We start from the raw sequence: 12,707 nt of genomic DNA, 5'->3' as shown, positions 1-12,707 counted from the left end.
AAACGCTCAAAAAATTTGTAAAAAATATGTCCGAACGTAACACAACCGCTATATAACCAAACTAGATCAAATCGATTAAAATAATATACCATATTGGGTATGAATATTTCAAATCCAAAATAATCGAACCGAATCTGATCAATATAAATCAAATCTCGTATATTTTGGATTCGGTTATTTAAAAAAATAGTATTTAAATAAATACATTTATTTCGGATTTAAAATTTTAATCGGTTCGATTCGGTTCGGATATATATCAGTTGGGTTAGGTTCGAACAGATTTTTTCCCGTATTTTTTGGCGTTTGCGTTTATGGATTTATTTGTTAAAATTTATAAAATATAGGTATATTTTGGCGAATAAGTTATAAATATAGGATTTTTGGTAATAAAAAAAAATATAGGATTTTTTTTGTCTATAAAGTTTTTTCGGCGAATAAGTATAAATATGTTTGGTAATAAAAAAAATATAGGGTTTTTATCCATTTACATAATTGTTTTGGCGATTTTTCCATTAATTTATCTGCTCTTATTTTAACTATAAAACGGTTTTATAATGGATTAATATATGTAGATCAATAAACTAATTATTTTAATTAGAAAATAGTTTAAAAATATATTTAGAATTTTAAAAGTAAATAAATAGTTTTTATCTGAAAAAAAAAACAGATAATGGGCCTGTACATATTTTTTTAGTTAAAGAGGGTTGGACCACAAGTTAATAGTTTGAATCTATTTAGCAAACGGCCCCAAAAAAGTTGGACTCGTAAAGGCCCGTTTGACCCACCCACCTTATCTAACACCACCTGGTTGGTTGGATCATGTGATTAGGCATTTCAAAAAGAGTTAATGTGAGAGCGAGTAAGTACCAACCAGAGTTTCCTTCCGACGGAATCATCGAGGAGGGTTACCCCCTAAGCCGAAGCGATTCTTCACTCCGGTATGATTGCATGCATCCCTTTCTCATGATTCAGATGTTCTTCTGATTTTCCGCGCTTTTCGGTGTTACAGTATGGAAAATCCGGCTAAGAAAGTGTTGTTGACTTCCAACGGCGACGGGATTTCTCGGAACATCGCTTTCCATCTAGCCAAACAGGGTTGTCGGTAAGTTCACCCTTTTCATTCTTCGTATTTCCCTTGTATGTTTGAATTTCGTGGCCATGTGCATCGTCAATTTGTTGCCCAGAAAAAACCAGATTTTTCGGAATATTCCTTCTGCATGTTTTCTGAGACCGTATATTTTATACTTTTCCCTTGGGATTTGTTTTGTACTATGCATCCCAAGTTCTTTCTCGTGTATCATTGCTGGTCATTCTATCAAGTTCTCACATTTAGGTAGGAGCCTCAACCTCAAGTGCTTTGATCCCATCTTCTGTTCCTATGATTTGATCAAATGAAAGGATTTCACTTGTCTTATATTTTAGAAAGGTTCTACGTACGGCTACCAGGGAAGAGATAGGTTCTTGTTTGATGCACAGACTAGTCTACGTGTTTTATTTCTTTTTAGATTCATCATGTTTGCTTCTTGTTTTACACGATAAGACGGATGTGTCTGTACCCGGCCATGGTATGCTTTTGGTAGTCTTGCCTTTGTTACAAATTTGCATATCTATGTAGTTTGTTCTATACAATTCTCAATTTCTAAGTGCCACTCACATAAGGTCTGCTGTAATGTTCATGAATGGTTCTTTGATGATCAGGCTAGTTCTGATGGGAAATGAGGGCTGCCTAAGGAAGATTGGAGAGAAGATCATGGGATCGATAGAGGGTGTCTTGCCAGTCGAAGTAATTGGTATTGACATGGAAGCTGATAACGAGGAAGCTTTCGATGAGGCAGTTGAGAAGGCCTTCCAGAGGTTGGGCTATGTGGATGCTTTCGTCAACTGTTATGCCTACGAGGGTAAAAAAAAAATTCCTGCAGCATTTTAGCTCCCTTTAAATGGCTTTCCTCGACTAATACTTTTGAGGGATGGTGAATATGAAACAGGGAAGATGCAGGACATTCTGCAAGTCTCTGAAGATGAATTCAAGAGAATCACAAAGATAAATCTCATGGCGCCATGGTTTCTGGTGAAGGCTGTTGGAAGGAGAATGAAGGAAAATGAAGCGGGAGGCTCAATCGTTCTTATGGCCACAATTGCAAGTGCAGAACGAGGGCTCTACCCAGGAGCTGCTGCTTACAGCGCGAGCTCTGCGGGAGTCCATCAGCTAGTTCGGGTATTTTCTTGCTCTCTTGGTAGTCATGTCGCTGAATAACTTTCTTTTTCTTTTTCTACTTGGATAATGTTTGGAAATGGTAAATATGCAGACATCAGCGATGGAGATGGGGAAGCACAAGGTTAGGGTGAACATGATAGCAAGGGGGCTGCACCTGGGTGACGAATATCCGAGTTGGGTGGGGAGAGAGCGAGCTGAGAGGATGGTTAAGGACGCTGCACCGCTGGGGCGGTGGCTCGACCAGCACAAGGATGTGGTCTCCACTGTTATATACCTCATCAGTGACTCCTCCCGCTTCATGACTGGCACTTCTGTCTTCGTCGATGGAGCTCAGTCTCTTGTCAGACCCCGTCTCAAATCCTTCATGTGATTTTTTTCTTCTATCTTAAACAACTATGACTTGCATTGCATGCATTCGAAACATATTTGCCGTTTACGTCTCTATATATATATACAGAGTCAATAAAAATCTCGAATGAGAAATTTAATGACCATGTAAAAATAATTAGTAAAATTTGAAACTGGTAAGATTCCGTTCGTCTCCAGAAATTTATGAACTTTTTACACCAGTGAAAATCAATATGAGATGGTAGTAAGAATAACACATATATGAAAATGTATTTGTAATTTTTTTTTCAAAGTAAGAGATGGAGATGGAAGAAGACAGAGCCTTGCAAGGACAAAATTGAGCCAAGCGTCGTAATTGAGGTCATCCATTTTATGTTTGTCTGATGTTATCGTGATTGTTGCGAGTATGTGAAATAACATATAATTTGCCAACACGATCTTTGCGAATAAATATAATTGGAAAGAACGAATATGATGATGATATCCCAGAAAGAGACATGCTTCTTATCCACTATTATTCGCCCCCTTTATTCCTCTGTGTTTTATATGTTATTGATTCGATAAGAATAACACTCTATATACATACGGATCTCATATATGTATATTTTGAACCTATACGGTTTGGAGACGAAGATATTCTTGAAAAGACAACTCATATATAAATTGGACTGTTACTCTTTCTTAGTCAGTCGTAAACGTAATCGGGTAACGATTTTGAAAATTTATTATTTCTAGATTCGAATCGTATAACAGAGTACAACAATATATATATATATATATATCATTTCCCCGACGGTACATCTTTGTTATTTAACGAAGAATTAATATATAAACATTTTAGAAGAAGCAAAAAAAAAAAACAAAACAAATATAGAGCCTGCGTTTACTTTGATCCAAATACGTGAAAGCAAAGAGGAGACGAATATTTTAGGCGAGTGTGTGTGTAATAAGGATGAACACTGCCTGAGATAATAATATTCCCTCTCTGATATTTTTTCGAAAGGCAAAAGGGTGAACTTTTGTTTACGCGAATGGTGCATGCATATAAACACATGAGATGAATGGGGAAACATGGATCGTCAAAACCAAGGGAGAGGGATGAAGGGCGGGAGGAGGTCAAGAGTTGGATTCTTTAAAGGTAAAATGATGGCGGCCTTTACTCAACCTGCAGCTTCTTCCCCAAACCTCAACACCACCACCACCTCCTTCCTTCGTCATCCTCCTCACTCTACTACTTATGTTGCTTCCTCCTCGGCTCAGCCCAACGTCTCTTTCCCCCTCCAACCATGTAAGCATGCATTTCGTTATTATATCTTCTATTATAAAAAAAAATATTTAATTCATCCGCTTCCATGGCAGCAGCAGCAGCGGAGAGTAGTAATAACGAGATGGAGAAGAAGCTGAATAAGCTGGCGGAGAAGCTGTTTGGAAGCCCTGTTGCCGCCGACGACACCATTGACGTTAGGGCCTCTTCTTATATCTCTTCCGTTCAGGAGAGGTTTAAGCGTGATGAGAAGCTTTAATTCCTTCCTCGTTCGCTTTTCAGGTTTCAGCAAATAATTTTTACTGTTTACCGTAGTTGAATATCCCCCACTAAGTTTCATTCTAAACTTGTATGTTTTACCTGATCTGAGTTGTATATATACGTCGTTGCATGGTCCATATATATAACAAAAACACAAATGGAGGAAAGGAACCCAACAAAAAAGCGAAGAAGGGGAGGCATTTAATCAATAATATCCGAAAATATCAAAACAAGAAAGAAATGCGAAACGTGAAGTAGTTAGCCGGCATAGATATGAAGATGAAGGGCGATGAGGAAGATAGTGATGAGGGCGAAGAAGATGAGGGTGTGGATGAAGATGGCGGCGCCGCTTGTCTGAAAGCCGCCAAACTCAACAACTCTCGTCTTTCCAGGCAACTGAAACAGCACTCCCGGCGTCAGCACTATGAACAGCACCACCGACATCACCACCGGCCCCCAATCCAACCCCATCTTCTTCTTCTTCTTCTTCTTCTTCTTTCAAGAAATTAACTACACACACAGACTCACCCGCTCTTCTTAGCCAATGCCTATTTATCTCTCTCTCTCCCCCCCTCTATATATGGATCTTGGTGTGGTAAATATATATGCAGCTTGAGGAGGACAAAAGCGGAGGGTACGGTTCTCAAGTGAAGCAAAGAACCATTCTGTGCGTTAATTAATTATTATTATTATTATCCAGGGGGGAAGATGGGGTTTGATTGTTCTGGAGGCTAAGCATTCGATTCTTGCCTTGAGACACATTCACTTGGGGTGGTGGATGATAATATGAATGAGAGATGAAGCAACAATTTTATATATATACATAAAAGGGTCGGCGAATCAGTCATTGTTGCTTTGCTGTTGTGTTTAAAACGAGGGTGGGATCGGAGAAAGATGAGCGACTTTGGAAATGTTTTCCGACATAATCAATGAAAGGCAGTGTTGTTGTGGCGAATGAATCAAAGGAAATATTGATGTATGTAATCCTACAGGTCAAATCTACCGTGTTACTCTCATTATTTTCGCTTCTTACGAAAAAAAAAATTATTATCATAATTTATTCCGGCCAACCAATCATAGGGGGTAATGGCGATAACGAGAAGACAACATCAATTCCAAAATATAAAAATAAAAAATCAAGACCAATTTGTCCTGTTTTTCCGGCGCAAAACATCTCTGCGATCGCCCCCGATTTCTCGATCCCGGCTAGCGTAAACGAATTCTCCCCCCGATTTCCGATGACGGCGACTGCGCGAGATAAGCTGGTATCGTTCATCAACAACCGATGGCTTGTCTTCATTGCGGCCATGTGGATTCAATCATGCGCCGGCATCGGATACTTGTTCGGAAGCATCTCTCCCGTTATCAAGAGCTCCTTGAACTACAACCAGAGAGAGCTCGCCAGGCTCGGCGTCGCCAAGGATCTCGGCGACAGCGTCGGCTTCCTCGCCGGCACTCTCTCCGAGGTTTTGCCTCTCTGGGCCGCTCTTCTCGTCGGCGCTTTCCAGAACCTTTTCGGCTACGGCTGGGTTTGGCTCATCGTCACCGGCCGAGCTCCTGTTCTTCCCTTATGGGCTGTGAGTATTCCCATCACCTTTCTATCAATCATCTTTCTTTCCACCCGATTTGGGATTTCATATTTGATTTCCCGGTTGGACATATCCGGGATTGGATCTCTGTGGTTACATGTTGGATTGGGCTGAAGTTTTTCTTGGTGACGAGAAAGTTGGGCGCTTTGTTCTAAGGTTTCCTTCCAGGGTTTGCTAGCAATGTGCCGCAGAATCTCCGAGAAAGTTCTCTTTTTAAGGTTGTTTCGTTACCAGGAAAGCAACGGAACACCTCTCAGAAAGTTTCCCTTTTCCACTTTTGTTTTTTATTCTCCTTCTGTCCGGCGTCTCCTTTCGAAATGATTTGGTCTTCATGCGATATAAACACATTTGATTGATTCATAATCGACTATATAGCAACGACATGGGCCTTTTTGGTAAAGATCCCGTTGTTTTCTATTGGAATCATAACTGGGTTGGGTTGGGTTGATCCTTTATGATATTCTTTTCTCTTGAAGGTTGTTTGTTTTTCAAGAAAGTGTAGGTTGACATGGCTAACATTTCCCCATTGACCTGCAGCTGCATAAATGTTGGACATGTTCACATATGAAGCAGCATCCCTGAGTTTGTCCATACTGAAGAGCTGCAATGCAGCTTTCTCAGCCAATTCTAGATTCTTGTGAATTCGACATGAGTTCAAAACCGAAGACCACATGATTTCATCTGGGTCAAATGGCATTGTCTCCATCAGGCTTTCCGCTTCTGCAAATCTTCCTTTTCTGCAGAATAAATCCAGCATGCATGCATAATGTTCCCTCTTTGGAGTAATTCCGTAGATCTGAGACATAGCTCCAAAATACTGTGTTCCTTGTTCAACAAATCCACACTCGGTAAAGAAGTGCGGATATGCAGAAGGTTTTCCGGATTAGAAACTCTAAATCCTAAATCTCTCTGCCAAAGTTTCATTTCAAGGCTGTATGGTTTTCCAGATATCTGAGAAAGTTCCAAAGAAAGTTTTGATTTTCATCTTTAACGATGTCAAGTCATAAGTCGCATGCAGTAGGAACAATTTTGATCAGATTGACTGGCTTTCTTCCGCATCACCTGACACTCGTTTTGATCCATAACCTCTTCTATCTTGTCAGATGTGTGTCCTCATATTCATAGGGAACAATGGGGAGACATACTTTAACACGGCCGCATTAGTTTCATGCGTCCAGAACTTCCCCAAGAGCCGTGGTCCAGTGGTTGGGATCCTCAAGGGCTTTGCCGGGCTGGGAGGTGCAATCCTATCGCAGATATATACAATGATCCACTCCCCTGACCATGCTTCCCTCATCTTCATGGTCGCGGTCGGTCCAGCAGTGGTCGTTGTGGCCCTGATGTTCTTCATCCGACCCGTTGGGGGTCACAGGCAGATCCGTCCCACAGATGGGACGAGCTTTACATTCATTTACGGAGTCTGCATACTGCTGGCTGCATATCTCATGGCGGTGATGCTTGTCGAAGATCTGATTGATCTGAGCCATAACATCATCATTGTGTTCACTGTGGTGTTATTTGCAATCCTCCTCGTGCCCATCCTGGTCCCCATCATGACCAGTTGCTTCATAGAGTCAAATGATCCCTCTGCCACACTTGAAGAACCGCTTGTTCCAAAACGGGCAGACCAAGAACCGGGTCAGTCAGAACAAGTTTCTATTTCGACGCCTGACCGTGACCAGGAGGTGATACTGAGTGAAGTGGAAGATGAGAAACCGAAAGAAGTGGATTTGCTACCTGCGTCAGAGAGACAGAAGAGAATTGCGCAGTTGCAAGCGAAGCTAATGCAGGCGGCTGCGGAGGGTGCAGTTCGAATCAAGAGAAGAAGAGGGCCTCACAGAGGCGAGGATTTTACATTAACAGAGGCGCTGGTGAAGGCCGATTTCTGGCTGATATTCTTCTCTCTGCTGCTTGGTTCGGGTTCGGGATTGACGGTGATTGATAACCTCGGACAGATGAGTCAATCTCTCGGGTACGATAACACTCATGTGTTTGTGTCAATGATTAGTGTGTGGAACTTTCTTGGACGCATCGGCGGAGGTTACTTCTCTGAGCTCATTGTCAGGTATGTAATCAAAAGTTGAAACTCATGAAAGTATGCGAACAATCAATGAATGTTTTTTCGTATGTGGATTTTGTATAAAAGAGAGCAGGCCTACCCAAGGCCGGTGGCGATGGCGGTGGCTCAGATAGTAATGGCGGTGGGACACGTGTTCTTCGCGTATGGATGGCCAGGAGCGATGCACATTGGGACGCTGCTGATAGGACTCGGCTATGGAGCTCATTGGGCCATAGTCCCAGCCACCGCTTCTGAGCTCTTTGGCCTCAAAAAGTTTGGAGCACTCTACAATTTCCTGACGCTGGCCAATCCGGCAGGCTCCCTCGTGTTTTCGGGTCTGATAGCGAGCTCCATTTATGACAGAGAGGCTGAGAGGCAATCCCATGGCACCGTTTACGATCCTGATGAGCCTCTCAGATGCCAAGGTTCCATCTGTTACTTCTTGACTTCCCTCATCATGTCTGGATTTTGCGTCATCGCTTGCGCCTTGAGCTTGATCCTCGTTCGTCGTACTAAGTCGGTTTACGCCCATCTCTATGGAAAAACCCGTCCTTGATTTTCATTCATTCGTCTCTAAAAAAAAAGAAATGATTCTTGCACGAAGAAAAGCATAAGTTGTATTGCATTGTGAACGTATTCTGTGTTGGTCTTCCATGTCCCCCGTACAGATGCATCGATTCTGTATCTTTTTGTTTTTTGTATGTCACGTCTGTATGATTTGTTGTAATGGATTCTTTATTCAGATTCCTGAGGTTTTTTTTTTCAGGACAAAGCGATTTATGTCTCTTGCGCTGCAAGGTAGCCTCTTTGTATGCATGTATGTACAAACAGACTTTGGAACTGGAAAGTTTTCTGCATTGAATCATACGCGAAACACACTATGTAATAAAAAAGGAAATCTTATTTATAAGTACAGAACACAAACTAAGAAGAAACGGATGATGAATGGCAAACTGGAAGTCATTGTGTGTGTATGATATATATGCACTGTTGGGGTTCAGGAGTTGAAGGAAGAGCAGTCGGTGCGAATCTCACCGAGGGGGACAGACTTAACGCCAACGCGGCCGAGCTTCCTCATGGCGGATGCGAAAGCGGCGTTGAAAGCGTCAGGGTTGTTGGAGAAGGTGAAGACGGTGGGCTGAGAAGCTGGATGGGTGAATAGGATCTGGTCGGATGAGAAAAGGCCCTTTCGAGCCACCAGGTTCTGGTAGTAGACGTTGTCGAAGACGCGAGGGGTTGTGGGGTCCATGTCGATGGCGATGGTGGGGTCCACATCAGGAGGGCAGGCGGCCTTGAGCTGCTGAGCGTAGGCTGCGTCCAGGGAGGGGTCAAGGGGCATCAGCGCGGTGAAGTTGTAGATGCGGCGGGAGAAGCGGCTGCAGTGGGAGAATCCGATGGTGTGGGCCCCAGAGAGAGCGATCATGTCCGCTTGAGAGAGGTTGTTCTTGCCGAATATGTCCGTCAGCTCTTCCAGGTTCATGTCCGGCCCCGGCAGCTTCCCCGCCACCTCTGACGCCTTTGACACTCTCCCGTCTAGTCTCCCCAGCTCCACCTCGAATCGAGGCCCTCCCACCTGCATCCTCATCGATCATTGGTTATATATATATATATAAATGCGCAGAAGTATGGAAGGAGAAGACGTATATACATACGAGGAGGACGACGTCACGGGCGGCGAGGGCTAGAATGTCGGCGCAAGAGACGACACCGGGGCAGTGAGTTTCGACGGCAAGTTTGGCCTTGGAGAGGGTGTCGAAGCCATCGCCTGCGAGAGAGAGGTTGTCGGGAGCGTCCTTCTCTGCGTCTCCGTTGGGGGATGAGATGAGGACGGAAGCATCGCAGCCCTGAACGAAGCAGTCGTGGAAGAAGAGGCGGAGAGTGGAGGGGGCAGTTACGAAGGTCTGCTGGAATTTGAGAGAGACGGCCTCCTTCACTATTTCTTCTACGTTGGGACATCTCGTCCCATAGAACTGTTCTCTCAGTTGTTGAGCTTCTCCGCACTCCATCACCATCGCCATCGCCACCGCCATCGCCAACACCACCACCCACTTTCTCATCTCTTCTTCCTTTTGTGGCATCTGCCACTCTCCTCAGCATATTACCTCTGCACTGCTCTTTGTTTTATATATGATATACTATCTACCGTCCTCACACGGTGCCCTCTTCAACCCCGACTTCGTCTATCTACAACACGGAATTTTATTATTATTATTATTGATCATGGACCTCTTCCTTTTGAGATACAAAAGTTGAATTTAAGCTCCCCAAACATTTCTTGTGTAGCGGGTTTATGAATGAATACGACATTTTAACTAACTCCCCTCCCTCATGGTCAGTAATTTACACATCATCAAACTAATCATTCAAAAAAAAATATTGTAAGTTGCATGGATTATTAAATTGGAAGACCGTTTTTATACCTTATAATATTAACCGCGGACTATTAAAATGAGACGTAAAAAAAAAAAGAAGGGCCAGTTGTCTTTTACTTGGCGTGGGGGGTTGTATTTTGTCCCCCAACAGCATTCAATTTCATATCCGTATTAATTAACCACACAATGTTACTATTATCATTATTACCATCTATATACAAGTACACGCCGGACTTTGAGAAGCTCTGACCTTCTCCGAATGCACACACATTTATTTAATTAGCGCATGTATATACATTAATAATAATAATAATAATAATAATAATAATAATAATAATAATAATAATAATGTACGAGGAAGCACAGAATCAAACGATGGGCCGAGAAGGCCGTATATTATGGGCCCAATGTTCTGGAGAATATAACGAGGAAAATGGATGGCAGGATATTCGAAAAATTTCAAATTCGTTGATCCCCAATTTTCTTCATCTTGAGGACTTCTACCGCAATGGCTATGGCGGGAGACTCCCCCCCCGATTTTGGATTTCCCTACTGGGCTCCTCTCCCCCGAAGTTTCCCTCCCGATTCCCCTTTCTTCTCCTCCGGTAATGTCGAGCGAGAACTGCTTGCCAAACAGGTTTCAATCTTCTCGATTTCCATCTCTGTCATCAGATTTCCTATCGATTATTTCCTCTTCTTTTGTACGATCTTCGGAGGTACTTTTCCGGTACCAGGAAAAAATTGAACACTTTCTTAGATTTGTTAGGTTGAATTTTCTCATGAAGCCGTAAGTGAACATTGAATTTCTTTGGTGTCCTGAAAGCCAGAAGGGAATATACCGAGAAAACTTTACCTTGTCCTATCTTTTCTTTGGTGTTCTTGAATTGCGGCCGATGATCGATGAACCATCGTGTATGTCTTTTATGTAGCTTGTTTAGCATGCCTAAGAGCTCGTGGTTCAACTTCAAGCATTTACTTTCTCTTGAACATTGTTTCACTTTGTCAGGTGGCATTGGACTTGACGGAGGATGAAAGGCATCAACTCCAGATGATTGTAGAAAACGAAAGCAGGTATTCAACACTCCACTTGGCTGTCTTTTTTTCTTCTTCTTTTACTTACGACTGTATTGTATCAAGGAATTTAATCAACAATCTGATTGTACAAAGGCGTCAACCGTATTGTGGCATTGGCTTTTTCAAACGTTATTCTCGTGATTGTTCACATTCTTATTTCGATTCATCCCTTTTCTCGCTGACCTGATTGCTGCCTCTTACGTTTTTGTGATAAGACTCTGTAAACATAGTGGTTTCTCTCCTTTAGGCCGAAGACTGTCTCCTGGTTGCCTTTTTTAAATAATTTCTAAAGCCAGTAAGTAACAATCATTTTACATAGTATTGTTTAGAGGAAAATCCTGCTTATAATACTGATGTAAGGGCATGAATATAATGGTTGTAATGTCAGCGGTTTATGTTTTTCTGATAGTTCACTAGTTTTTGCGTTGATTATAAACTATAAAGTTCAGAACAGTTTTGGTTTGAAACGTTTCTTGATTTTGGTAAAAGATTATTATGTTTGTGAGTTTGAGCAGAAGAATCTCATGTCCAATTGTCGGCTGTGGGGAGCGGCTGAGTTCTTTGGAAAACTTTGAGGCTCACTATCATGCACGGCATGCTGCATCCTGTTCAGTATGCACGAGGGTCTACCCTACTTCTCGTCTCCTTAGCATCCACGTCTCCGAAACACACGACTCTTTCTTCCAAGCCAAAGTTGATCGTGGATATGCTATGGTATCGTATTGACCTTTTTCTTATTTCATGGGTATGATATTGTTTGAAGGCAGCTCTAGAACCTCGGTTGACCGTTATAGCATCTGTGATTTGATTCTGAATCCTTTTTCTTTTTTGGTGGTTGTTTCAACTGTCTAATACAAATCCACAGTATGAGTGTCTTGTGGAAGGGTGTGGAATGAAATTCAAGAACTACAAAGCCCGGCATCAACACCTAGTTGACAAACACAAATTTCCAACTACGTTCGAGTTCTTAAAGAAGGCCCGTCCATCAAAGAAGCGGAGAGAGAGGCTCCAAAGCAGGCACCGATCAAAACTGAAACAGGATGAAGGAGAAGAAGGAACTTGTTCGCAGTCCATGGAAGTGGAAGCCAGAGTTGACATAGAAGGCCTAGTGTCGGCGGTGTCCAGACTCGCAACTTCAGACACCAACATCAGCTTCGGCCGCCGACATGGCCGTGGGCTCCCCTTTGTTCCTCGCTCCATTCGAAGGGAAAGTGGGCCGAAAACCCCAGAGGCACCTGGGGCCACTTAAAGAAGTTTTGGGGTCCTTTTTTAGTTCTGAACGGCTACATTTGTTCGAAGGGATATGTATGAAAGTTGATTTTGATCGTTGTAGGAGGTTAGCACTCATCACCGATCAAAATCGCATGTTGAAGCCTTGGAAGCTGCAAAGAAATAACAGATTCACATCCTTTCAACTGAGCGGTCTCGCGACGAGATTGTAAGTCTTGTGATTTTGTTTCACAAAAAAGTATGAACCTATGCCTGCTAAGTTACAGTTTAAAGTAAGTCCAAAATGATTTCTTTC

General features: G+C 42.5%; 6 protein-coding genes across 8 annotated transcripts; 4 read left to right on the top strand and 2 right to left on the bottom strand.

Moving 5' to 3' along the window:
* The first annotated feature begins 826 nt into the window (after positions 1-826).
* On the top strand, positions 827-2,703 carry LOC104821132 (carbonyl reductase [NADPH] 2). Its single transcript, XM_010551917.1, has 5 exons — positions 827-938; positions 1,010-1,102; positions 1,699-1,898; positions 1,986-2,215; positions 2,307-2,703. Exons 2-5 carry the CDS (start codon positions 1,011-1,013, stop codon positions 2,583-2,585), a joined length of 801 nt encoding a protein of 266 aa, XP_010550219.1. The 5' UTR covers positions 827-938; position 1,010; the 3' UTR covers positions 2,586-2,703.
* A 667-nt stretch (positions 2,704-3,370) lies between these two features.
* On the top strand, positions 3,371-4,223 carry LOC104821133. Of its 3 annotated transcripts, none has more exons than XM_019203370.1 (2): positions 3,371-3,851; positions 3,929-4,223. In XM_019203370.1, exons 1-2 carry the CDS (start codon positions 3,635-3,637, stop codon positions 4,084-4,086), a joined length of 375 nt encoding a protein of 124 aa, XP_019058915.1. In that variant the 5' UTR covers positions 3,371-3,634; the 3' UTR covers positions 4,087-4,223. The 3 variants fall into 3 exon arrangements, with proteins under 3 accessions (XP_019058915.1, XP_010550221.1, XP_010550220.1); XM_010551919.1 differs by having other exon boundaries at positions 3,926-4,223; XM_010551918.1 differs by having other exon boundaries at positions 3,923-4,223.
* A 45-nt stretch (positions 4,224-4,268) lies between these two features.
* Positions 4,269-5,140, bottom strand: LOC104821134. Its single transcript, XM_010551921.2, has one exon. The coding sequence runs from the start codon at positions 4,557-4,559 to the stop codon at positions 4,347-4,349; it is 213 nt and encodes a 70-aa protein (XP_010550223.1). The 5' UTR covers positions 4,560-5,140; the 3' UTR covers positions 4,269-4,346.
* A 56-nt stretch (positions 5,141-5,196) lies between these two features.
* Positions 5,197-8,499, top strand: LOC104821135 (protein NUCLEAR FUSION DEFECTIVE 4-like). The gene is made up of 3 exons (XM_010551922.2): positions 5,197-5,665; positions 6,781-7,742; positions 7,824-8,499. Exons 1-3 carry the CDS (start codon positions 5,327-5,329, stop codon positions 8,290-8,292), a joined length of 1,770 nt encoding a protein of 589 aa, XP_010550224.1. The 5' UTR covers positions 5,197-5,326; the 3' UTR covers positions 8,293-8,499.
* Positions 8,500-8,617: 118 nt separating this feature from the next.
* Positions 8,618-9,959, bottom strand: LOC104821123 (peroxidase 55). Its single transcript, XM_010551907.1, has 2 exons — positions 9,389-9,959; positions 8,618-9,309 (listed from the first exon to the last, which is right to left on the bottom strand). The coding sequence occupies exons 1-2, from the start codon at positions 9,812-9,814 to the stop codon at positions 8,734-8,736; spliced, it is 1,002 nt and encodes a 333-aa protein (XP_010550209.1). The 5' UTR covers positions 9,815-9,959; the 3' UTR covers positions 8,618-8,733.
* A 603-nt stretch (positions 9,960-10,562) lies between these two features.
* On the top strand, positions 10,563-12,684 carry LOC104821122 (zinc finger protein 511). The gene is made up of 4 exons (XM_010551906.1): positions 10,563-10,745; positions 11,115-11,179; positions 11,698-11,896; positions 12,048-12,684. The coding sequence occupies exons 1-4, from the start codon at positions 10,617-10,619 to the stop codon at positions 12,429-12,431; spliced, it is 777 nt and encodes a 258-aa protein (XP_010550208.1). The 5' UTR covers positions 10,563-10,616; the 3' UTR covers positions 12,432-12,684.
* The last annotated feature ends 23 nt before the right edge of the window (positions 12,685-12,707 follow it).

The sequence above is a fragment of the Tarenaya hassleriana genome, unplaced genomic scaffold, assembly GCF_000463585.1.
Source record: "Tarenaya hassleriana unplaced genomic scaffold, ASM46358v1 Cleome32, whole genome shotgun sequence".
Classification (NCBI taxonomy): Eukaryota; Viridiplantae; Streptophyta; class Magnoliopsida; order Brassicales; family Cleomaceae; genus Tarenaya; species Tarenaya hassleriana.
Note: the sequence above shows the minus strand (reverse complement) of the source record. Positions and strands in the feature narration are given on the sequence as shown.

Coding starts and splice junctions, on each gene's coding strand:
- LOC104821133 (XM_010551918.1), top strand. CDS start 3,635: ATGGATCGTCAAAACCAAGGGAGAGGGATGAAGGGCGGGAGGAGGTCA. Junction 3,852..3,922: donor CTCTTTCCCCCTCCAACCAT/GTAAGCATGCAT, acceptor CTTCCATGGCAG/CAGCAGCAGCGGAGAGTAGT.
- LOC104821123 (XM_010551907.1), bottom strand. CDS start 9,814: ATGCCACAAAAGGAAGAAGAGATGAGAAAGTGGGTGGTGGTGTTGGCG. Junction 9,310..9,388: donor CCCGTGACGTCGTCCTCCTC/GTATGTATATAC, acceptor ATGAGGATGCAG/GTGGGAGGGCCTCGATTCGA.
- LOC104821134 (XM_010551921.2), bottom strand. CDS start 4,559: ATGGGGTTGGATTGGGGGCCGGTGGTGATGTCGGTGGTGCTGTTCATA.
- LOC104821132 (XM_010551917.1), top strand. CDS start 1,011: ATGGAAAATCCGGCTAAGAAAGTGTTGTTGACTTCCAACGGCGACGGG. Junction 1,103..1,698: donor CTAGCCAAACAGGGTTGTCG/GTAAGTTCACCC, acceptor TTTGATGATCAG/GCTAGTTCTGATGGGAAATG. Junction 1,899..1,985: donor CAACTGTTATGCCTACGAGG/GTAAAAAAAAAA, acceptor AATATGAAACAG/GGAAGATGCAGGACATTCTG.
- LOC104821122 (XM_010551906.1), top strand. CDS start 10,617: ATGGCTATGGCGGGAGACTCCCCCCCCGATTTTGGATTTCCCTACTGG. Junction 10,746..11,114: donor GAGAACTGCTTGCCAAACAG/GTTTCAATCTTC, acceptor TCACTTTGTCAG/GTGGCATTGGACTTGACGGA. Junction 11,180..11,697: donor ATTGTAGAAAACGAAAGCAG/GTATTCAACACT, acceptor GAGTTTGAGCAG/AAGAATCTCATGTCCAATTG.
- LOC104821135 (XM_010551922.2), top strand. CDS start 5,327: ATGACGGCGACTGCGCGAGATAAGCTGGTATCGTTCATCAACAACCGA. Junction 5,666..6,780: donor CTGTTCTTCCCTTATGGGCT/GTGAGTATTCCC, acceptor CTATCTTGTCAG/ATGTGTGTCCTCATATTCAT. Junction 7,743..7,823: donor TTCTCTGAGCTCATTGTCAG/GTATGTAATCAA, acceptor TTTGTATAAAAG/AGAGCAGGCCTACCCAAGGC.